Source organism: Passer domesticus, chromosome 19, assembly GCF_036417665.1.
Source record: "Passer domesticus isolate bPasDom1 chromosome 19, bPasDom1.hap1, whole genome shotgun sequence".
In the NCBI taxonomy this organism is placed as follows: domain Eukaryota; kingdom Metazoa; phylum Chordata; class Aves; order Passeriformes; family Passeridae; genus Passer; species Passer domesticus.
The window spans coordinates 6019917-6042852 of record NC_087492.1 but is presented as its reverse complement, the minus strand read 5'-3'; the positions used below and the strand labels follow the sequence as shown (position 1 = coordinate 6042852).

The window sequence follows — 22936 nt, the reverse complement described above, 5'->3', positions numbered from 1 at the left end:
GGGGGAAGTCTCGCGAGATGGCGCCTGCGGTAACCATGGAGACCGGCGGGCGGCGCGGCCGGGCCGGGGCAGGGCGGGGTGGCGACAGTCGGCGACAGTCGGCGACAGCCGGGCCGGGGGCATGGCCGGGGTGGTGTTCTGCGAGCCCCGGCACCTCTACAACATCATCAACCAGTACCGGTGGAGATCGCGGCTGACGGAGCCCAACTACCTGTGCCTGCTGGGTGAGGCCGCGGCACAGGCCTGACACTGCCTGCCTCTGTCACTGTCCCTGTCCATGGCTGTCCCTGCCTGCCTCTGTCACTGCCCCTGCGTGTCCCTGCCTCTGTCACTGCCCCTGTCCCTGCCTCTGTCCCTGTCCCTGCCCCTGTCCCTGCCTCTGTCCCTGTCCCTGCCTTGCCTTGTCCCTCCCCCTGCTTGCCTCTCCCCCTGCCTGTCCCTGCTGCTGCAGCCCCTTCCTCTGCCTATCCCCCTCCCTCCTCCCTGTGCATTCCTCTCCCTGTCCCTACCTGTCTCTGCCCTCTCTGCTCCTTGCCCGCCTGCTTCTTCTGCCCCTGTCCCTGTCCCTGTCTCTGCCTGTCCCTGTCCCTGTCCCTGCCCGTCCCTGTCCCTGTCCCTTTTCCTGCCTGTCCCTGTCCCTGTCCCTGTCCCTGCCCATCCCTGTCCCTGTCCCTGCCCATCCCTGTCCCTCTCCCTGTCCCTGTCTCTGCCTGTCCCTGTCCCTGTCCCTTTTCCTGCCTGTCCCCATCCCTGTCCCTGCCTGTCCCTGTCCCTGTCCCTTTTCCTGCCTGTCCCTGTCCCTGTCCCTGCCAGCAGCCAGGCGCTGTGCTCAGCCCAGGCAGATGTCCTGAGCCAGCAGGGCGTGTGGGGAAAAGCACACACATCACCCTCACCATGTCTGGGCCTGGCACTCGGGACCTTGCTCCCGCCCCGCTGCAGGAGCTGTGGGCTGGTGCTGCTTGGGCTCTCCCCGTGCTCAGCTCTGCCTGCTCTCATCACTCCCACGGACACACACTCTCCCTGCTGCTCCCAGAGGTTTTGGCACTGCACTGGATTGCTCAACCATTGCACAAAGATTCCTGATAACCATTCCATTCTGCACAGTGCCAATGCCCCCAGAAGGGTGACAGTGATGGTGCAATGTCATTGAATGTTTTGGTGAGGGAGTTGGAACTTTGGGAGGGGGGCTGGGGTCTCTGCAGTGCCCCAGCTCTGGAGCAGCAGAGGCAGAGCAGGCACAGGGCACAGGACTGAGGCTGGGATTGCTGCAGGAGCACTCCTGGGCCAGGACTAACACTGCTGGTGTCACTTGGTGTTGCACACAGACTCACGTCAGCCCTGCAGTTTGTTACACCCACACCAGAAGGCCTCAGTAGCTAAAAAAAAAAATAAAAATCACAGAATCATCAAAGTTAGGAAAGACCTTCAAGTTCATCCAGTCCAACAGCTGACCCTGCAACACTAAAACCACCCCTGAACCATATCCCCACGTGCCACATTTCCAACCTCTTTCTCTGGGTGATGCCTGCATTCCCACTGACATAATACAAAGAGGATTCCACCCTCCACCAGAGCAGACCCACCTCTGTTTGTTTGAGCTTTAAAAACCAACTCCTCTGCCTTGCTTGGTTTTTGTTTTATGTTGTTTTTTTTTTCAGATGCCCGTTCTCAGTTTGAATTCGATGACAGCCACATCGTTACAGCCCAGAAGATTGAGCAGGTGAGGGATTGCTGTTTGTGTGAGCCACCCCTGGGTTTACAGTTAGCAGAATTTGAAACCCTTCACGGGAATTGTGGCAGCCCCTGCCCTGCCTCGGCCGTGCCGCTGGGGGGATGCATTCTGTCACAAAGCAATCCTCCTGCTGCCCGAGGATTGCCACACCGCACTGAATCAGGGAAACATTGCACAAGAGCTGTCACAGCGCAGCCCTGCCCCACAAGGACAGCCTGGCATCCTCACGCTGCTGCTGCTGCTGCAATCAGCGGGGTTTGCATCATTCCATCCCTCCCGACTCCCCACCGGGCTGCCAGTGCCGTCCCACCCCTACAAACCCAGCAGTGCCAGATGCCAGGGGTGTGCATGGCACCAGAGGAGGGGCCGTGCTCCTGATGGAATTGCTCTGTGATTTTGGCAGAGTCCCGCGGGGGAGTATGTGATCCCAAATCCCGAGGAGCTGGGCTATGTCAGGTTCTGTGTGGTGTATGACCACGACACTGGCTTCTTGGGTTCCACGGACTATCAGGAGGAGGAGGAGGAGGAGGAGGAGGAGGAAGAAACAGGTACGTGTGACCCGTGCCAGTGCAGTCCTTACTGCTGGATAGAGATTCTTCCCATTCCTCATTTAATTTTATGAGCTTGTTGGAAGAGATGCAAATGTTCCCAGTTTATGTTAGAGGTCTCTTCCAACCTCATTATTCTGTGATTCTGTATGGGAAAAACTGTGCTGTGCCTGTGCTTTGCACTGTGCTGTGTATGCTCTCAGGCTTCAAAAACCCAGCTTTTATTTCAAAGCATCCTGGCAGCCCTGGTTTCCCATCTGTGGGTGATCCTCTGAAGCTCCTTCTTGCATGTGAGGAATGGGTTCATTTTTTTTGCCACATTTCCCTGAGATTTGGCTTGTCCAACCATTGCCTTTCAGGGAGCAGCACTGCTTCAGAGACTGAAACCAGCAGCTCAGATTCCACGTGTTCCCAGAGTGAGTACTTCCTTCTTTGAGGATCACAAAAGGCTTTCACTTCATGATATTTAAAAAGCTTTACCTTTAATGGGGGAGGTGATTTGATGAGGTTCACCAAGAAATGTGAAGTGCTGGAAACTTCCATGGCATTGTTCAGTTTTCCTTGAACCATGGAAGTGTTTGGCTTTCACACATCCTTTGGCAAGATTCTCCTGTGAGCAGAACCACTTCTGTTTGTTTGACCTTCACAAAGGCTACAGAGTTTTAGCAAAGATTTACATCACTTTTTAAAGAAAAACATAGTGGAGGTGTAAGGGGAATGAATAAAACAAGCAGGTTCCTAAGTGCTGAGGCAGTGCAGGGAAGGTGTGGAGAATCAGAGCTGGGTTTCTGTTGTGCTGATCTATTTCTAAAGCAGACATAGCTAGAGGGAAGCAGGATGGATTCCTTGGGAGGAGGAGGAGGAGAAGCAGCCATCTCACGTAATCCACCTCACTGAGGGGGGTGTTTAAAACATTTGTGAAGAATTTAATTAACACACTTCCTTTTTTTCCTGTTTGCCTAAAGCAGACTAAAGAAAAGGGCCTCCATAAAGCTAAGATTATTAAATTTAAATTAATAAAACTTCCCTATTATGGAAACTTATTACAAGCATTTCCCAAAGAAAAACGGGGAGAGGAAAAGAAATCTGGTCCTAGAAAAGAAACCAGGAGAGGAATAAAAGATCAGGATGAGAGGGGAAAAGCAGCACCCCCTGTAACTGTCCTGCAGCAACAAGTAAAGAATAAATTGAAATTTTAACAAAGTTTTCTCCAGAGCATTAGATGGAATGCAAAGGGGTTTGCTGTGGATGTCAGGAGATGGAGACACTGAACCTGCCCAGGCAAACAGCTCTTTGGTGTCTTTAGGTGCAGAGGGAGGAGATGCCTTCCTCCATGCCAAAAACCTGGAGCACTTCACCCGCCACCCCGTGCTCCTGCTGAAGGGAGGGTACAAGCGTTTCTCAGCTTGTTACCATTTCCTGAAGAGCCACAAGACACTGTGGATGCCTCAGGTGAGATGAGACTGATTTCCAAGCAGATGACATTAATATTCAATATGATGGCTGGTGAGTTCAGGTGAGGTGGTGTTGCATACCTGGTATCACAGAAATTTCAGACAAAGGAACTGGATGTAATTTGAGTTACTGTGCTTGCCCTGAGTCTCACCACTGATTCTTTTACAGCCTCACTTCTTCCTCTTCTATTGCATGAAAGGAAGTTCGTGGAAACAAGCTGGGAATGTTCCCCTGATAACCCCAAAACTGGCCTATGGAGAGTACAGATAACTGAACAAACAGTAGCAAGTGATGACAGCAAGCAGGCTGCTCTCCACACGTGGTTATCTGGCATACTACACAGCAAATGTTTTCAAACACAAGTACAATTCCTACCAAGCACTGTGATCCACGTCTCTTCATCAGGAAGGGTCACAAGTGCCTTCTTTCAATAGGCCCAGGCAGAAAACAGCCATCCACTCAAACACTGTGTCCTGATTGCTTGGCTTCACCTATAAGCATCAATCTATTTACCTTATGAGAAACAATTACCCTTCATTGCACATTTAGGACAGGCAGGGCAGCTTAAGAAGGTGCTGGACAACAGAGCATTTCATCCCAAGGTGTATTTTGTTCCCATTGTTCCCTTCTGGTTCCCATGACACGGTGCTAACCTGTGGATGCTACAGCACAGGAGAGAAAATCGATTCCCTTTGTGCTGCCCTGTGAAGGGCAATTCCCTGCTGAGCCTCCTGCTCAGACTCAGCTGGACACAGGCACCTCCTTGCCTCTCAGCTGAAGCTTTACATTGTTAGGCTCCTCCTTTGTGCTCCTGGCTGCTGGTGAGTTTTCCTCCCGAGCCTCCAGGCTGCCCACACCAGCTGCAGCTGTGGATTTGTGCTGTGCCACTCCAGGGCACCTGCGGCTCTGCAGGTGGCAGATGTTTTCATTTATCCTTGCAAACAGTAACCAGGGAGAACATCAAACCAATCTGTCCCTCCACACAATGCAAAGAATGTATTCCACCTCCTCTTTAGTTGGGATTTGCTTCAAGTAATGCCACAACAACTGTGAGGCTGCTAATTATTCTCAGTAAAACTAGCAAAGACTTCAAAACACAGCAAATCCAGGTGATTGAATGAATCATTACACTAAAATATGTCATGGGCTGCTGACTAAGTGCCTGTTCAACTCTTCACATGACTTCTGTTTAAGAACTTATCGAGCTGATGGGAGCAGAGGCACTCTAACCTGAGCCTGTGGTTTCTTTCTGGCAGGAACTAGACACCTTCCAGCCATACCCTGTAGAAATACTGCCTGCAAAGCTATATATGGGCAATTTCAAGCAAGCCAGTGACAAACAAATTCAGAAAGATCTGAGGATCAAAGCACTGGTCAACGTCTCTGAACAGCCTGTAACTCTGTAAGTTAAACAGTTCAAGGCTTCCCCTCACCAGTGTCTGTGATGTGAAAAAATGAGATGACAGAGTTTATTGGCAGAGGAGTCAGTGCCTGTGGCCTTCCAAGGAAACCTCTGCAGATTGCAGTGCCATTTCATGCTGTTTTCTAATTTCTGCTCTAGAGTTAGCACAACAGCAACACAGCCCTGCAGCCCTTGACCATGCCACGGGTGAATTGGGTAAGAGGAGCACTGGGAAGCCCTTGGTATTTCAAGTCTATCACATACCACCACTCTTCAGGAAAAACCTGTGTCTCTAAATAGCTTTCAGAGCAAAATCTTACCAACACATCTGCGTAAAAGCTAAGTCAGCAATATGTCCCATTTTTGGTCTTCCTTCCTTGCCTGCTCTGTCCATGACCAGACAGCCCAGACTGCAGGCCTTGCTGCAAATGCAATTTCACACTGAAAAACCCAGTGGCATTTCTCAAGGTGCTGACCCACACAAAGTAACTAATGCAGTTACCCACCCCAGGACATGTGCACCAGCAGACATTTCTCATGCCTTTGGCTCTCTGCAGAGGAATGTCTCTGCACTGTGGGGAATACTCCTGTGTCCCCTGCATGATGTGCTTCCACATTTTGGAAATTCCTCACCAATTTTTGCCCCATGAGTTCTCTGAGCCTGTGGAAGGAGGAGATGCTGCCACAGAAAACCACGTGAAGGGAACTGGGGGCCCCACAAAGCAGCCAACACACACTCTGTGAAAGCACATCTGCTTTCAGTCCATCTGTTTTCATTTATCTCTCTGTAGGTTATCTATCTGTAGGTTAAGGCATCAATACTGATACCATCGAAATGGAAAATCAGTGATTATACTGGTTCTGTGTTACAAACACCTCTGTGCCTCACCATAATAAATCCCTTGTCATGTGAAAGATGACAATGATTAAAAACTCACAAATGTAACAGCAAACAAAATGATCACCTTGCCTCCCACAAACACATCTTGCCAAGGCTGCTCCTCTGCTCCACGTGGTCTGTGTGCTCTTTTCCAGGTTTGCAGAAGAAGGTAAATCCCTCCATGTGTCTGTTCCTGATTCACTCGAGGCAGATCTTTTTTCTTCCTTCCCCACCATTTCTCATTTCATAGGTGAGTGGATCCTGATCTGGAATTCCTGAGCCCTTGCTCACTGTAGGATATTAGATGGGAGTGACAGGAAGCCCAGGCAGAGGATAAGCAAGCCCACACCCTGATGGATACCAGAGCTGCCTCACTAACCAGCCTGATGGACAGAGAGGAGATTTTACATCTGACTCTGGTGTCCCTGCTCACTTCAAAGGATGCCTCACCCTGGTAACAGGGAGCTTTCCACCCAAATCTTTGCAGCAGGGAATCTACCAGGGCTTCATAGGATTCCCTCTCACTCCTTTGACTCTCAGCAGCCCAAATCTTCAGCCACCAGAGCTTGATTTGAAGCAGAGTGTGACACACATTAGAGAGCTCAGCACGAGGCATTGATAATTTTGTGATTTGCAGTGCAGACCCACTGTAGGGCCCAGGAAGACTTTCAGGTTGGACAGCAGGAACCTGCCTTCAGCTGATTACATCAGCTAGGACAAGAGAAAACACACTCTGCAGCTCAGTGCCTGCAGCTGAGGCTCCTGCAGCTCCATCCTGATGCTGTCCAACCATGTTGTTATCTTTTATTGTGCTTATCAAATTACACTTGCCACAGACCACTGAGCTGTGCTGGACAGAGCCAGAAGCAAAAGACCACCCTGTCCCCACAGAGCTTCATCCAAGTACAATATCAGACATGACAGCTGCACACAAAGAAACAACACTTGAGGATATAAATCTGTAGTCCTGAATTGAATTTCATTATTTAGTGCACCTGAATATTGATATTCACTCACTTGCCTTTCCTTGTGCCTCATACTTTTTGCCAGTGGTGTTTCAGAAGTTTCCTTCTGACATTACACATGATTTGTGGCTGTTTCCAAACCAGACTACAAGAGCCTATTAGCTGCACTTGTGGAAGTGTTCCACTGTTTACCTGATAGTGGAACTGTTTGTTTGGCAGTGGAGAGCAGATTACTCAAACCAGAACACGAGACTGAAGCTCTCCACATGCTCCAGGAGGAGTGTGAATGTCCTCATGCCAGGTGTATGTTGGAGTGAGGCCAGTTCTGCCCAGATCTTAGGATAGAAGTAGTATCTCACAACAGAAATGAGTTTAAAAATGCAGGCTTAGTGCTTGGGGAAAAAAACAAACAAACAAACAAAACATCTTGACAGCACTAAAAGAAAAGGTTTTGCTCTATGAATTCTGGAGTTCAGTTGCTAATATTTTAAAAACATCATTCTGTCTAGAGAGGGAGAGAAATAATTAAAATTTATCAATTAAATATGCAACCTTCCAAGCAAAATAAAATTTCAATACTTTAGAGCTGTCTGGGGAGAGTCTGTGATGCTGACCACAGCAGGTAGGGGATGAAAGACCATTTCTGCTCAGATCCCTGCTGTGGGGGTGACATGATGTGCAATGAAGCACTGACTGGTCCTTGCCATTGGTGCTGCTCTTCAAGGCCACGTTTTCACTGTGGATTTCTAAGCAAGGCAGATGCTTACAGAAATGGGAGCTGGCAGTGCCCATCTGCTGCTGTCAGGGCTCCTGAGGGCTCCTGTCTCCCAGGCTGCAGCCCCTGTCAGCTGTCACCAAACTGGTGCCTGACTGCATTTCCCAGCTCGCTGACTGTGACTGGCATTTCTTGGCTCAGATGCCCAGCTGGAGGTGGGAGCAGTGCTGGTGTTCTCCAGCCTGGGGATCAGCCGCAGCAGCACAGCCACCATGGCCTACCTGATGCACTCGTGCCGCTTCTCCCTGCAGGTATGTCACTGTCACAGGCCACCCAGGGCCTCTGCTCCTCAGCTCTCCTGCTGAAACACTGCACTGCAGCACTGTGAGACATCCTCTGTCATTTCATGCACAAGATCCACCTGGTGATGGAACTGATTCTGTGATTTGAGATTGCATCTTCTTTAGACCATTAGGGAGGTGGATTAGGTGTGATTTTGGATCTGTGAGTCCTTACTCTTTTTGTTTTCCCTACTTAGCTAAAGGGCTAGAAAAGCAAAGCTGTGGATACAGAACGTGGTATTTATCTCCTGGATTTGAGGGAAACAGTGGAAGCTACTGCAGTTAATCCTATCTCTTAATTCCATGGTGTTAGAGAAGTTCAGAACCCAGTGTTTGCAGGGCTCCCATTTCCCATTGACTTCAGCACTGACTCCTTCCAAAATCCTTTTTTATTCCTCCAGAAGCAATCCCCTCCCACAGACACTCCTGTACAGAAATCTGCAATGGGATGACACCTGCCCAGAGGGGATGTACAGGTCAGATGGCCAGCACAGGCTGTTCCATAGCTCTGAATAATGAAATAAATTAATGAAGGGTGGCTGGGGATGGCAGGGCTGTGCCAGAGCCTGGTGGCCTCTCCCCTGGTGCCAGGCCTTTCTCCCTTTGCATGCAACACCCAGGCAGCATCTCCTGGAATTCCTGAATTCACTCCAGGAGAGTTCCCATGGCAGCTGACCAGCCTCTCCTTAAAAACCTCACCCTTGTTCAGAAAGTTCAGGAGCTTGAAGGGATTGATCCAAACCTCACTAAAGCTGGGTCTGTATCTGATAAGGTGATTGATTTTGTGCAAACATGTCAATGTAAGAGGAGAGCTCTTGCCATGGCTGTGTGCCAGTGGGTAATTAGAGGCTGAGGGTGCCAGCAGGGCTCTGACAGGGTCCAGTCCCTGCACTGACAGGGATGTGATTGCTCCTGCAGGCTGATAATCACAGAGTGTGCTTCCAATGGCAGTGCAAAAGTCAAAGCCTGAGCCTTGCCATTCCCCTCAGTTGGCATCAACAGGTTGCTCTCAGCATTTTACTAAATGCCAAAAAAAAAAAAAAGAAAGAAAATATTGACAGGACAGTGCTTGCCCACTGTTGGCTGGGCAAAGCTTTCCTGAGGGATTACCCTGGCAGACAAGTTTGTTTCTTGCAGACAAAAGCAGTGCAACAGATTTCTGTGTGATCCTCCTGCCAATCCAGGCAAAGATCTTTGAAAGCTTTCAGAAAGGCAGAAGCAAGGCAGAGCTGGGGTGTGCAGCCCCTGATTCTCTTTGTGAGCAATATGTGAGCAGATCATAGAGTGCAGGGGAACCAGAGACACCCACAGTGACCCCAGAGGAGTAAATATTGGAATATCAGCCTCAGAGCCTGCAGAATCAGCAAGATTAGAAAAACAAACCAATGGAGCACTATCTGCTGACCTTTGGTCTCATTTCCCTTAAGCAACCCTACAGTGCAGGGGTCAGGCTCTTTTATGAGCAGGAAGATGAGCACTGACAGGAAAACCCAGGGATGGAGCTGCAGTAATGCTGGTGGATCTGCCCTGTGTGTGTCAGAGTTTCTAGGTGATTACTTGGAGCTAACAATTAAGATGGCTGTAATTAATACAGTGGGATAACTGCTCTGCCACATCAGGTCACACCAATCAAAAACGTGACAACCTTCATTGCTTTATGACCTTTATGGCTGATACTTCACTGCTTGCTCATCATCTGTGGAAGGAACAGCATTTTAGGGTGGAAAATCCAGGATTGCATCGCCCCAGCAGAGAGGAATGACACTCAGCAGAGAAAACAGGCTGGGCTGTCCTCGTGTCCAGGAGGGCAGAGCATGAAGGGGACAGGTTTCTCTCAGGGTCACACCTGGATCCAGCCTGTCCCCACTCTGGTGCCAAACTCCTCTCTGCAGGTTCTTGCTGTCCAGCAAATACAAAGCTGTGCTGACTGAAGTGTGGCTGCTTTGTGAAAATGCCCAAGAGTCACTTTCTGTTCAATTCTAACACTTCTTCACTTTCCTTCTGTTTACAGAGAGCTTGGAAATACCTTCTGAAATGCAAAATGAACATGAGACCACACCGGGGCTTTGTGGAGCAGCTCTCAGCCTGGGAGACCCAGATCTATGGGTTCCCAGTCACAGACGTGTCTGAGCCAAATTACTGAGAGAGAACATCCCCTGGGAAAAGCCACTTCCCCATCCGGGGAGAAAGAAACCTGAACACTGCGTGAAAAAAGACCCAAATGTGGTGGAAAAGCTTTCCTCTAGCTCCATGTCATTCTGGGTCCAGCTCTGGAGCTTCCCGGGGAGCTCAGCTGTGCTGGAGGAGGTGGAAGTTTGGGAATGCAGGTCCTGCAGGACTGGCCCATCAGACACAGCTGGCTCTTTGGTGAGCAAAGGGGATTGTAGCCACAGCTGTGGGGCAGTCAGGAGGGTTATCTCTGTAAAGGTTTGTTACCCGTGGGCTGCAATAGTAAATTGAGAGTCTGACAGTGCCCACTTCCAGCCCGGAGAGGTGAGGACAGAATTTCCAAGTTTCAGAAGTCCCTGTGCCCTGTGAGTGCCTTCCCAGCCACCACGGTCTCTCACAGACTCGCTGGCTGGATTGTTGACAATTCCACCCTTCCCCTTTGCTGCCTTCCAATCCTACAACCAAACCTCTGGGCAGAGGTGGTGACTTTAAACCCTCAGTGCTGGCACCTGAAACCTCGACCAGTACCTGGATCAGCACTGGGCTCTCCCTTACAGCGCTCCCAATTTATTACAGAATAAAACCCGAGAGAAACCCCCCCTGGCTCTGCAGCACTCTGTGTTTGGGGTTGTTGGGATTGCGTTTCTCACTGTGACACGGGGGGCAGGGCCGGGAGCCGCGCACACAGCCCTGCTGCAGCGACCGGCTGCGATCCCGGGGAATCTCTCCTTTTCCAGGGCATTTCTCATTTTCCAGGGAATCTCTCATCTTCCAGGGCATTTCTCATTTTCAGGGAATCTCTCATTTTCAGTGCATTTCTCCTTTTCCAGGGCATTTCTCATTTCCAGGGAATCTCTCATTTTCCAGGGAACCTCTCATTTTCAGGGAATCTCTCATTTTCCAGGGCATTTCTCATTTTCAGGGAATCTCTCATTTTCAGTGCATTTCTCCTTTTCCAGGGCATTTCTCATTTCCAGGGAATCTCTCATTTTCCAGGGAATCTCTCATTTTTCAGGGCATTTCTCATTTCTAGGGAATCTCTCATTTTCCAAGGAATCTCTCATTTTCAGGGAATCTCTCATTTCCAGGGAATCTCTCATTTCCAGGGCATTTCTCATTTTCCAGGGAATCTCTCATTTCCAGGGAATCTCTCATTTCCAGGGAATCTCTCATTTCCAGGGAATCTCTCATTTTCAGGGAATCTCTCATTTCCAGGGCATTTCTCCTTTTCCCGGCTCCCTTCACAGGAACACCGGGCTGCAGGAGGCCCCGCCCCGGCCCCGCCCCGGGGCGTGTCCGGAAGGGGGCGTGGCCAGCGCCGCCCGTCGCCGCGGGCCGGGCCGGGCCGGGGCCGCCATCGCCGCCATGGCCTGGGGCGCCTCGCTCGCCGAGTGCCTGCGCGAGTGGGAGGAGCTGCAGGACGGCTACCAGCGCATCCAGGTACCCCCGGGCCCGGGACAGCGCGGCGGGAGCGGGCCGGGCCGCGCCGCGGCCGCCGGCACCGGCGGCGGGGGATCCCCGCAGCATCCCCGGCGGGCGCGGCGGGAGCGGGCTCTCCGCTCCGCGCTCCGGGCGCTTCCCCCGTGGGGTCCGAGCCGGTGCTTGGGGCAGCGGGCGGAGCGGGGTGCCCGGCGCGGTGCCCTGTGCGGTGCCCGGCCCGCCGCGGACGTGGCGGGCACTCGGCTGTGCCGGTTCCCGGTGGCAGGCAGCGGCGGTGCCCGGCGTGGCACGGCGGCCGGGGTGCGCGGATGCTGTCGGGCTCCGGTCGCTCCTGCGAGCGCGGCCGGCCCCGCGGGGACAGCGGCAGCAGAGCCGCGCTCCCGGCGCCCTCAGCCCCGCCACCGCCGGGAAGGTGACCGCTGCCGGAGCTGCTCCCAGCGCCCCGTAATCCCCCGCCGAGGAGCGGGCACGGTGCAGCTCGCACTGGCCGCCCCGGGGAAGGCTGGCCGCCGCCTCCCGCCGCCGCTCGGGTCACTCGGAGCGCTGCGCCCGCTCCCTCTGCCCGTCCTTCCCCCCCGAGCGGGGTGAAGCGGATGTCGCTGCGGGCACGTCGCTGCTGTGCCCAGATCTGGGGCAAGGGAGGCTTTGAGAAACCTCCTCTTGCTCCATAGGGGTTGCGTGGATGTCCCGGGTCGCCCACTTGGAGCCCTGAGTGCGGCCGCTCCGCGCCGGCGCTTCCCTCCGGACACTCCTCCCGCCCTCGCTCCTCGCCCAGGCTCTCCCGTGCTGGCACGGCTAAGGACTTGTCACAAAAGCTCACACTTCACTCCAGAGCCAGGAGGAGGTGACTCTAGGTGGCAGCAGGAAAACTGGATGGTCAAGCAGGGAATGTCCTAGGATAAATCAGGGGCATAAATCACTGCTGTGGAACCAGGACTATCTGGGATCTGTTCCCTCCTTGCCACTGTTTGTCACCAGAGGGAGAAGGTTTCTCTCCTGTGCTCTTGGTTTCACCTTTCTCCTTTGGGAACAACTTTTAAGATCTGGCGATCAAGTGGTTGATAAGAGCTACAGAGGTTAGAACTTGTTTGTGCCAAGGTCTAGTCCAAGGGTTGTTGTGAGCAGCGTGTGGAGGTGGCACTCAGGCTGCTGTGGCCGAGGTCAGGCTGTTCTGCTGGACAAGCAGCAGCAGCATTGATCCAGCAGCTCTCTCCTTTCCCTACTAAAAATAGTGGAGAAATGCACCCAGGCTCGTCCAGGTGTGGCTGGGTTACGGGCACTTGGTGCAGCCCTGCTGGGAGCCCTTCCCCTTTGTCCAGCTCACGGCCAGGCTCCTTGCAGCTCCCCAGGGATGCTCAGGTGGAGCCCCAGAGCCCCGAGCTGGGAGATGTGGAGGCACAAGGAGCTGCTCATCCTGTCCAGTGGTACCACAGCTGTACCCTGGCCCACCCCGTGTTCATTCCCAAGGCTTTCCTGTGCAGCCATGGGTATCCTGAGCACGGGAATATCCTGTGGATAGCCTGCTTGGGACTGGGGCTGGGCATCCCCGTGGAAGCAGGGCTGGCTGCAGGCTGTCCCCAAACACACGTGGCCTTCTGCAGCCACCCCTCCTCTCACCCAGCAGCAGCGTGGGTGAAATTAAGGACATTTTTTAACAAAAGCATCACAGAGGGCCCAAGGACAGGGGTGTCTGGGCAGGCAGCTCTAACACATGCTGGTCCCTCCTTCCCAGGACAACCACAGGCTGTACAAGCAGAAACTCGAGGAGCTGACCAAGCTGCAGGATGGCATCTCCAGCTCCATCGCCCGGCAGAAGAAGCGGCTGAAGGAGCTGTCACTCTCCCTCAAAAAGTGAGTGACACTTGTGCTCTGTGACAGCGGGGGGGGAGAGCAGCAAGGACAGGGCTGCTGAGGCCCCCTCACACCTCAAATGCAAACCTCTCTGCAGCCAGGGGCTGTGGGGAGGCTGCTCTTCCCCAGCCCCCCTCTCCTGTGCCCTGTTTGCAGTTCAGGGGTTTTGTGGGTACCATGAACTGCTCCCCTCCTGCACACAGCTCTCCCCATCCCTCCTAAGGGTGAGAGACCCATCTGGCCTCACCTTGCTCCCTTCTCTTGAGCAACATCACTGACAGAGGAGCTCGCCCTGCAGATGGAGTTGTGGACTTGCCTCCCATCCATCTTCCCTGTCCTTGGGGTGTCCTTGCCCCAGTCAGTCACTTGTGGAGTGCCAGCACGTGCTGGTCATGTCACAGAGGCTCTCCTGGTGCCAGTGCCTGTGTTTGCTCCCCAGATGCAAAGGCCAGGCGACTCCCGAGCAGGAAGCATCCATCCAAGAGACCCAGAGCCTGATTAAAGAGAGGCAGAACGTGTTCTTTGAGATGGAGGCCTATCTGCCAAAGAAGAACGGGTGAGAAGGCACCTCAGCTCTGGGAGGGTCACCAGGGCCAGCCTCCACATCCCTGTGGCTGGAAGGCTGCAGCACACACCCCAGAGCTGTCACCCTGCACCCTGCACCCTGCTCCACTTGGGCTCCCCAAGGACACCTGGGCAGGAGCCAGCAGTGCTGCCCCTCACTCATGGCCTGCTCGTGGCCATCACCCACCCCTGTACAGTGGTTGTGCACAGTGGTTGTGCCTCAGGAGAAGCCCTGGTGAACACCCCAGTGCCTGTGGGAGGTGGGATGTGCTCCCCCACCCGTCCCCCTGCCCGTGGGAGGGGATCCAGAGGGTCTGTGCCTGCCAGCTCCGAGTGGAAGCACCTGGGGGCTCATCCCTGGTGGCACAGGAGGGGACAGCTCCACAGGCAGGCCCTTGTCCTAACGCTCTGCTCTCTCCCCAGGTTGTACCTGAGTCTGGTGCTCGGCAATGTGAACGTGACACTGCTCAGCAAACAGGCCAAGTACGGCCCCTCCTCGCTGCTCCTCTCGTTTTCCTGGCTTGGCATCCCCTTGGCACCAGGAACAACAGCTGCTCCCAGGCAGACACGGGGCTGGCTTGGCTCACCTGGTGTAGATTCCCTTCCTGAGCTGTTTTCTGCATCATTTCCTAAGAATCAGCCAAATCCTTGGCTCCCCCTCACATTCCTGCTGCTGGGCTGGGCTGGACCATTAGTTCTGACAAGTTAATGGGATCCTCTACAGAAGCCATGTCTCTGTTTCCACTGTATTAGGAACTTGCAGGAAGGACAGACAGTGGCTTGTCCCCTCCTCTTCCCTTGGGGAGCACCAGAAGTTTGGTTTGGCCCCTCAGAGCCTTTGCCTTGCCAGAGATGCCCAGCCAGGAGCCACTCCCCTCTCCCTCTGTTCCCCAGTCCTCCCCCTGAGATGTGTGCACATTCCAGTCTGCCCATTTCCCCCACCAGGGTCACCCCCCAGGCTGGGGTGGTTTGGGGTGCCCAGATGTGTCCCAGCTGTGTGGAAGCAGCCTGGTGTGCCCTGTTCTCAGAAATACCCCCAAGGCAAGGTTCTTCCTGAGTGTCTCCAGAGGTTCCCAACAGAACATCACTTTTCCCAGGCAGATGGGATGGGAGGACACAGATTTCCAGCAGCCCCTCGCTCCAAGTCTGTCCTTGTGCTTCCCTGCAGGTTTGCATATAAAGATGAGTACGAGAAGTTCAAGCTCTACCTCACCATCATCCTCCTCATTGTCTCCTTCTCCTGTCGGTTCCTCCTCAACTCCAGGTGAGTCTGGCTTGGTGCAGGGCAGAGATCTCCTCCCAGAGCCCCCCTGCCCTTCTCTCCCATCCTGGAATATCCAGAGCTGAACAGGAGATCCTGCTAAAGCCCCTGGAGGTGGGGTGGCCTTTGTGGCTGCATGGCCGTGGTGGGCAGGGGGAACCCAGGACATCCCTCTGGCTGCCCTGGATGGCTCCAGACCTGGGCAAGGGGCTGGGGAGTCCTGGCAGGACACCAAAGACACTTGGGATTTTGATCTTAACCCATGGAGCAAATTACCAACCTTGTGTGAAGAATCACAAGTCACAGAAGTTTAAGTAGAGTAATACTGAATTAATCACCGGGTGAAAAATGGAGTTTTGGGGATGTTGTTATAGGGGGTCTAGGAGGCAAGATGGAGGGACATGGGCGTTGTCCCATGCTTCTTCCTTCTTCTTCCTAGCCTCCATCTTCTGGGTGATGATGGCACATTTAGATTGGCCTTAAGTAGAAGGAGACAGTCTAACATAGGTGATAGGTATTGGGAAATAATGACAAATAAAGTATATGTAACTCATAGTATAAAATGTAGACACCAGCCATGGGGCAGGCAGCGTGCCCTTGACAGACGTGCAGATCAGACCTCTGTGGGTCTGAGAGAACGTATTTTAGATAATAGATACTAAACAACCTTGTGAACCTGAGCCGAAGAATCCCGACTCTTTCTTTGGCTGTCGGGCTGGAAAAAGGGACTCTCAGTCATCCTGGCAGCAGGAAACCCGAGAGGGAGCAGGTCCCTTCCCTTGGGGGTGTCCCTCGGGCTGTCACCGTGCCTTGACAGCTGCTCTGTGTGACCCAGGGTGACAGACGCCGTCTTCAACTTCCTCCTGGTGTGGTACTACTGCACCCTCACCATCCGCGAGAGCATCCTCATCAACAACGGCTCCAAGTGAGTGCCCCGGGCCCGGCCAGGGGCTGGCTCCTCTGCAGGCCTGGGGGAGCAGCTCCCTCCCACTCAGGCCGTGGCAAACCCTGCTGGGAGTGCAGCAGGATCCTCCCGAGCGGGGGCGGTGGGAAGGTGGAGCTGGAAGGGCCCCGGTGCTGCCCTGCCCCGAGGCCCTGCGTCCTGCTCTGAGGCATTTCCCAACAGCCCTGGGAGCTCTGGGGAAATGGGGCTGGGCTGCTCCACTCTGCAGGCTGCTGATGTGACAGTGCTTCTCTGTGTCTGCCCTCCAGGATCAAAGGCTGGTGGGTTTTCCATCACTACATCTCCACCTTCCTCTCAGGTGTCATGCTGACGTGGTGAGTCTGTGTCCCCTGTCCCGTGGTGGGGCTGCCTGGGCTGGGGGACAGGCAGGGCTGGCTGTCCCCTCCCAGCCCCACGTGCCCCAGCCAGCACTGTCTCTCCACAGGCCAGATGGGCTCATGTACCAGATGTTCAGGAACCAGTTTCTCTCCTTCTCCATGTACCAGAGTAAGTGCTGGGACAGGGACTGACCCCCGGGTGCTGAGAGTGCCTGCAGAGCTCTGCAGCACATGCAGACCTGGCTGCAGCTCTCAGCTCACCTGGCAGTTCCCTTGGCCTGGGGGGATGGTGCTGAGGCTGGAAGGTGATCCCTGGGCAGCTCCTGAAGCAGCCCTGCTCTCCCTGCAGGCTTTGTGCAGTTCCTGCAGTATTACTACCAGAGTGGGTGCCTGTACCGGCTGCGAGCGCTGGGAGAGAGGCACAACATGGACCTGACTGTGGGTGAGTGGGATTTCCCCCTGCTGGTGACCTCAGGCTGGTGCTCAGCTCACTGGGAGCTGTGGGTTCTACTGAAGGAAATGGTGACACTTTGACTTGAGGTCACTTTCAGCAGTGGCAGCAACAGTAAAAGCTCTAATTCAAACCAAAGCTCCCAGAGCAGCATCTCCTGTGGGCAGCACCACCCCACAGGATGATTGTCCCCCCACTCCTGCTCTGCTGGGACCACCAGCCCACAGCTGGCTCCCTCAGGATGTGAGGTGGCAGTGGATGTGGCTCTGGGCATCCCAGGTTTGCCCAGAAGCTCCTTCAGACAAGACACATCCCTCCAAACCCCAGGCACTGTGGGCTGTCACCTCCCCAGCCCCTGTGACACCGAGGGCAGGGGCTGAGGGCCAGCTGCACTGGAGCCCAGAGCCCTGTGTTGGATCAGGAGTCCCTGCCACTGTCCCCTGCCAGTGCCCACAGTGAGGCTGCAATGGCAGGAGCTGCTCAGCCAGGCACTGTGGGCACTGGGCTCCCTGTCCTCCCCTGGGCTCCATCTCCTCCCCAGCCCATTCCAGATTCTCACAGAAACCTTCATCCTTTGCAGAGGGCTTCCAGTCCTGGATGTGGAGAGGCCTCACGTTCCTGCTTCCCTTCCTCTTCTTTGGGCAGGTGAGGCTGCCCTGTTCCTTGCAAGATGCCAGAGCCTCGGGTGGGAGTGGGATGTGCCACATTCCCAGCTGTGCTCGGTGGCCTGGAGATGGCACAGAGCCCACAGGCTGCCACAGCCATGTCAGGGGGATGCCTGGGGCAGGGAAATGCTTCCAACAAGCGCTGAGCCTCTCCCTCCAAAGCACCCAGCACGACTGGGGAAGGGAGGTGGGGAGGGGCTGGGGTGGTTCTGCTGGGTGCTGTGCTGAGAACCCTTCCAAAGCCTTTCCAAAGCCCTCCTGAGCTCCAGCCTTGAGCTGCTGCTGCAAGGATCGAGCCTTCCTCAGTTGGGTCATTGAGGCTGATGGACAAAGGCTGCTCTGAGGCTCCCTGAGGCCCCTGGGCTCCAGCTGGCCTCAAACAGGGGGGATGTCCCATCTGGGCTCCTCTGGGAACGAGCCCTCTGTCCCTGAGCCTGGAGGGGTTTCACTGCCCCACACGGGCTCGGTGTGGGGTTTATACCCAGAGGGAGCAGCTGGACAGGCTCCAGCCTGGGGCTGAGCCTCTGGAAGCAGCAGCAGCTGCCCTCAGTCTCCTCTCCTGCAGTTCTGGCAGCTCTACAACGCCATCACCCTGTTCCGCATGCTGCAGCACCCCGAGTGCAAGGAGTGGCAGGTAAGGAGCTCCCGGGGGGCCCTGGCAGGGGGCCCAGGCAGGGCCTCTCACTCCATCCTCTCCCTCACTCCATCCTCTCCCTCACTCCATCCTCTCCCCCCACAGGTCCTCATGTGCGGCCTCCCCTTCTCCATCCTCTTCCTGGGCAACTTCTTCACCACCCTGCGTGTCGTGCACCAGAAGATTCAGAACAAGAACCAGGACACGAAGGAGAACTGAAGTGGGGCACCGTGGGGGCCTGGACTGTTTCTGCCCTCTGGCTCCATCCCCAATCCCCATCTCCTCAATTCCGTCCGGACTCTGGTGTCTCATGCCATTCCTTGGAGGCCTGGGTGTGGGACAGAGCCTGGGGCCTGCTCCTGGACAGTCCACGTGCTCAGCACGGGGCTGGGGCCCTGCTGGAGTCACTGCACCTCCTGTCCTGGCTGCCTTCCACACCCAGCCAGCAGGGTGCTTGGGCCAGCCGCTCCCCTCCCTCTCACTGGGACGTTCCCTGGCTGCTGGTGCTCCTCACTGGCACAGGGCAGCAGCCAGGGACTGCCTCCCACAGCTCCTGGGGTGCTGGGGCTCCCCCTTTTCCCCCAGCCCTGCAGCCCCTGGTGTTGAGGAGCTGGGGCTGTGCACAGCCCTGATCCCAGCCCAGCTCCTCCCTCGCCTTCAATCCACAGGGAAGGGGTGGCTGGGGCACGGGAGGGTGGGAGCGGGAGCTGGGGCTGTGCAGGCAGCAGCCTGGGCTGGCAGCTCCTGAGGCTGCAGGTGTGAAAATAAAGGGAAGGAGCTGCCCGGGGCACCGGGACAGTCTGGGATCTGCTCCCACACTCTGCTCTGTGGCTTTGGGTCAGCAGGAAGGGGTGTCCTGACACAGCCTCCCTGAAAGGAGGGTGGAGGTGGGGGGCAGTAGGACAATTGTTACAACAGGACAAGAGGAAACAGCCTCAGGTTTCACCAGGGGAGCTTTAGATAGATGTCTGCACAAAAAAGGGTCATCCAGCCCTGACAGAGGCTGCCCAGAGCAGCTGTGGAGTCACCAGCCCTGCAGGGATTTAAAAGCCATGTAGATGTGGCAGCTGGGGACATGGTTGAGTGGTGGGTTTGGTACTGCTGGGTCAAGGGTTGGACTCGATGGTTTGGAGGGGCTTCCCAGCCTAAATGAGCCCATGATTTTATGAAAAGTCATCTCCCTATGCCCCTCCACCAGCCTGAGCTGCAGGGGGTGCTCCTTCCCATGGCATCCCAGGCTGTGGCCACCCAAGGAGCCCAGCAGAACCTCAGTGTCCCTGGAGGTGGGGAACAGACACCCTGCACCAGCTGTACCAGCACCGGGAGCTCTGGAAGAACCAAAGAGCAGGTTGGGCACAGCTGCACCCCAGTCCAGAGCCCCCCACTGCCATCCTCCCTCCCCCCACAACCCAGCACTCAGGGTAAGGGCTACCCAGAGCTGCCACCACATCCCCAAATTTCCTCCTGGTTATCATCCATTGCTCCTCCTGCCTCCTTCTTCCCTCTGGCTGAGCAGAGAGAATGCAGGAAGCAAACTCCAGACACAGGATTTTTATTCCAAGGGCAAATGTATTTAAATAATTTACAATCATTGGACAGCCTGGAAGTCTCGGGTTTCTGTTGTTGTTTTTTTGGGGTTTTTTTGTTTTGTCTTTTTTTTTTTTTTCCATGCTTAAATCACAATGTTCAAAATAAAAACCGTATTTAAAAAATGACCATACATGGTGTGAGGGAGGGGCTGGGCTCAGGGGAGCAAGCAGGGCCCCCTCGGCTGAGACCCCACCTCCCAATCCTGATTCATCCACAGGGAGAGGAGCTTCCTGCTGGTGCTGGAGCGAGGGCAGGCAGCAGGAATGGAGCAGGATCTGCTGCTGGGGCCATGGCACAGCTCTGTGCCCAGAGCCAGCTGCCAGCCCCACATCCCAGAGCTGGGCAAACAGGGGTGGCAGGAGGGAGGCAAAGCTGCAACCCCAGCCCCAGCACAGCCCCTCCACCCCTCTGCTGCCCCTGCAGGCCAGGGTGGGCTCCAGCCCGGGGATAAGGCAACACCTGGTGTCCAGGGAAGGCCTCCCTGGCAGTGTCTGTCCCTCGTGCCCCACAGTGGCTGTGTCCCTGATGTCCCTGGCCTCAAGGCAAACGCTGGTGCCACGGGGTGCACCCTGAGGTGCCAGTGACACCGCAGCTCCTGGACAGCAGCCTGAGCTACCCCCCTGCCCCTCTCAACCCTTTCCACCCGCTGGGGCTGCAGAGGCCCAGGAAGGGTTGGGAGTGACACCGGGGTAGCCGTGGGCTGGGGACAGCACTGTCACCCACAGAGCAGTGGGCGAGCAGGCACCTGCCAGCTCCCCTGGCCCACGCCTGGGGACCTGATCTCTCCCCGGCCCCGCCAGCCCCGCTCTTAGCTCCACACATCCAGGGAGTAGCGGCCCTTTGTCATCAGTTTCTTTACATAGTCCACGGCCTGGGGCTGGCTCATGTTCCCAAACTCGGACACGATCTCGTAGAAGGTGTTCTGCACATCCCGGGCCATGTTCCGGGCGTCGCTGCAAACAGGGGTGAGTGAGACACCAGAGCACAGCCTCAGAGCCCTGCCACCTCCCACTGGACACACACCCCCCAGCCCCTGCCCTCCTCTGAACCAGGACAGCATGACCCTCCCAGGGCTTGTAATGCACAGCTGGGGAAACTGAGTCACGCTCCTTTTCCTGAGAATTGCCCCCAAATCGCCATCCTGCCCCCAACTTACCCACACACATAGATGTGAGCCATCCCCTCATTAACCAGCTTCCAGACGTTCTCCTTGTTCTTCTTCAGTAAGTGCTGGACATAAACCTGGCAGGAAACAAGGTGGGAGTGAGGAGAGAGGAGCAGAGCCCCCACACCACAGACCTTGGAGAGGGAGGGAAAGCAAGTCTGTGCTCATGGCTCTGGGAGACAGGGCAAGAGCTGGGTGCTCCTGCCTGCCATGAGAGTGATGGTGGGCAGCTGGCAGCAGGAACAGTGTGGTACCTTCTCAGCCTGGTCCCTGGAGAAGGCCACGTTGAGCTGGGTGAGGGCTCCCTCCTTCTGGAAGCGGGCCAGCTCCTCCCGGTACAGGTAGTCCTCGTGCTCGCGGCGGCAGCCGTAGTAAAGCACTGTCTCACCCACCTCCTTGCCTGCAGGGTCACACAGCCCCCATCAGCTGGGCCCTGCCAGCCCCAGCCCTGCCCCTTCACAACCTCTCCTTGTCCTGACACCCCCAGCAGCCCCCCAGCCTGTGCTCTCCCCCACCCTGGGCTTGCAGAGCAGCACGATGGTTGCTGGTTACAAGGGGAAGCTCAGGACTGATTCCCAGTAGTGCCCACAAGCTTTAGAATCAAGTCTGAGTGGCCAGACTGATTATTTGGAGGTGTGGTGGTGGCAGAGGTCAGAGAAGTGCCCCAGGTCTGTCCACCCCCAAACACCCTCTGTGGCCAAGAGGACAAAGAACCCTTGTGTGAACAAAACCACTCAGCCCCGTTGACCCCGCCCCAGCACTCTGCTTTTGGCTGGGCCCACCAGCAACAGGAGCAGCAAAGGAGGCACCAAGAGCCCTGCAGCAGCCCCAGCCCCTGGCCCTCACCCTGCTGCTTGAGCCAGGCGCGCTCCTGGATGAAGCCGATGAAGGGGGCGATGCCGGTGCCCGGCCCGATCATGATCACGGGCGTGCTGGGCTTGAAGGGCAGCCGGAACTGCGACTTGCGCACGTACATGGGCACCAGGGAGCTGCTCCCCTCCCGGGCAGGCGCCTTGCCCCTCAGCCAGTTGGTGGCCACCCCTTTGTTCAGGCGGCCCGTCTTGGTCTCGTACTCCACCGCCACGGCACAGATGTGGATGGAGTTGGGATGGACCTGCAGGGAAGAGATGCTGGAACCAGGCAGAGGAGGAGCCCCAGCAACCCCACGCTGCTTCCTTGTGCTCAGGAAGGTGGGAGAAGTTTAGCCTCATGTTAACCTTGGGACAGCTATTCCTCCCTGTGTGCTCCTCATGGGGCTTCTGTCCTCAACTCATCATGGGACCACTGAGATTCCCTGGAGGTTGCCAAGAGGGACTTTTGACCAGCCCCTAAAATGCCACCTTGCCAGGCAAAGAGGAGCAGGGCTCCAGAGAGTGTGGTGGTATCAGCACAGCACTCTCCACAGACCCTGTGGGAACCTGGGCTAACTCCATGCATGGAGATCACTACATCTGCCCCTCTCACAGCAAATGGCACCAGGAGAAGCCCCCCATGCCCAGCTCCCAGCTGAGGGGAGCTGCAGCTGAAGAGGTCCCTCCACAGCCACGTTCCCTGCTGGAAGCACACCCACCTTGGAGGAGGAGGCAATGGAGTAGTAGCGGGCCTGCAGGCGGGGCAGGAGCTCGCAGAGGTGGTCGATGGGGGGGCGCAGGGAGGGCATGTCCTGCAGGATGGCCAGGATGTTCCTGCGGGCCTCCACCACCCAGCTGAGGTACAGCGCCTGCGGGCAAGGAGAGCACGGGCATCACAAGGGCTGGCCAACACCCCCTCGGCTCTCTGGGTGCCTTTTGGGCACCCCCCAGCCCAGGGGGAAGGGCAGGCTCCCAC

General features: G+C 55.6%; 3 protein-coding genes and 1 long non-coding RNA gene across 9 annotated transcripts in view; 2 read left to right on the top strand and 2 right to left on the bottom strand.

The window, feature by feature from the left end:
• Window positions 1-43: 43 nt before the first annotated feature.
• On the top strand, window positions 44-10805 carry STYXL1 (serine/threonine/tyrosine interacting like 1). 3 transcript variants are annotated; one of them, XM_064394447.1, is made up of 9 exons: window positions 44-224; window positions 1659-1720; window positions 2136-2280; window positions 2640-2696; window positions 3587-3732; window positions 4992-5137; window positions 6173-6267; window positions 7899-8008; window positions 10050-10805. In XM_064394447.1, the coding sequence occupies exons 1-9, from the start codon at window positions 122-124 to the stop codon at window positions 10179-10181; spliced, it is 996 nt and encodes a 331-aa protein (XP_064250517.1). In that variant the 5' UTR covers window positions 44-121; the 3' UTR covers window positions 10182-10805. The 3 variants fall into 3 exon arrangements, 2 of the variants coding, with proteins under 2 accessions (XP_064250517.1, XP_064250518.1); XR_010349251.1 differs by lacking the exon at window positions 7899-8008 and adding an exon at window positions 8009-8201 and having other exon boundaries at window positions 45-224; window positions 10050-10254; XM_064394448.1 differs by lacking the exon at window positions 7899-8008 and having other exon boundaries at window positions 46-224.
• LOC135283544 (uncharacterized) lies at window positions 2974-4565 on the bottom strand. The gene is made up of 2 exons (XR_010349268.1): window positions 4389-4565; window positions 2974-4226 (listed from the first exon to the last, which is right to left on the bottom strand). It is a non-coding gene; the product is annotated as an uncharacterized LOC135283544 (long non-coding RNA).
• A 150-nt stretch (window positions 10806-10955) lies between the features above and the next one.
• TMEM120A (transmembrane protein 120A) lies at window positions 10956-18745 on the top strand. Its single transcript, XM_064394446.1, has 12 exons — window positions 10956-11647; window positions 13380-13498; window positions 13938-14054; window positions 14486-14545; window positions 15231-15326; window positions 16159-16248; window positions 16536-16601; window positions 16712-16773; window positions 16954-17046; window positions 17636-17700; window positions 18286-18354; window positions 18460-18745. Exons 1-12 carry the CDS (start codon window positions 11573-11575, stop codon window positions 18571-18573), a joined length of 1026 nt encoding a protein of 341 aa, XP_064250516.1. The 5' UTR covers window positions 10956-11572; the 3' UTR covers window positions 18574-18745.
• Window positions 18746-19903: 1158 nt separating this feature from the next.
• Window positions 19904-22936, bottom strand: part of LOC135283527 (NADPH--cytochrome P450 reductase) — a 28859-nt gene continuing 25826 nt past the window's right edge. For all 4 annotated transcript variants that reach the window (XM_064394429.1, XM_064394430.1, XM_064394431.1 and 1 more), the window contains 5 exons: window positions 22680-22829; window positions 21956-22223; window positions 21364-21509; window positions 21101-21186; window positions 19904-20897 (listed from right to left, as the gene is read on the bottom strand). In XM_064394429.1, coding sequence (XP_064250499.1) covers window positions 20753-20897; window positions 21101-21186; window positions 21364-21509; window positions 21956-22223; window positions 22680-22829 — 795 coding nt within the window. In that variant the 3' untranslated portion in view covers window positions 19904-20752. The remainder of the gene's footprint in view (window positions 20898-21100; window positions 21187-21363; window positions 21510-21955; window positions 22224-22679; window positions 22830-22936) is intronic.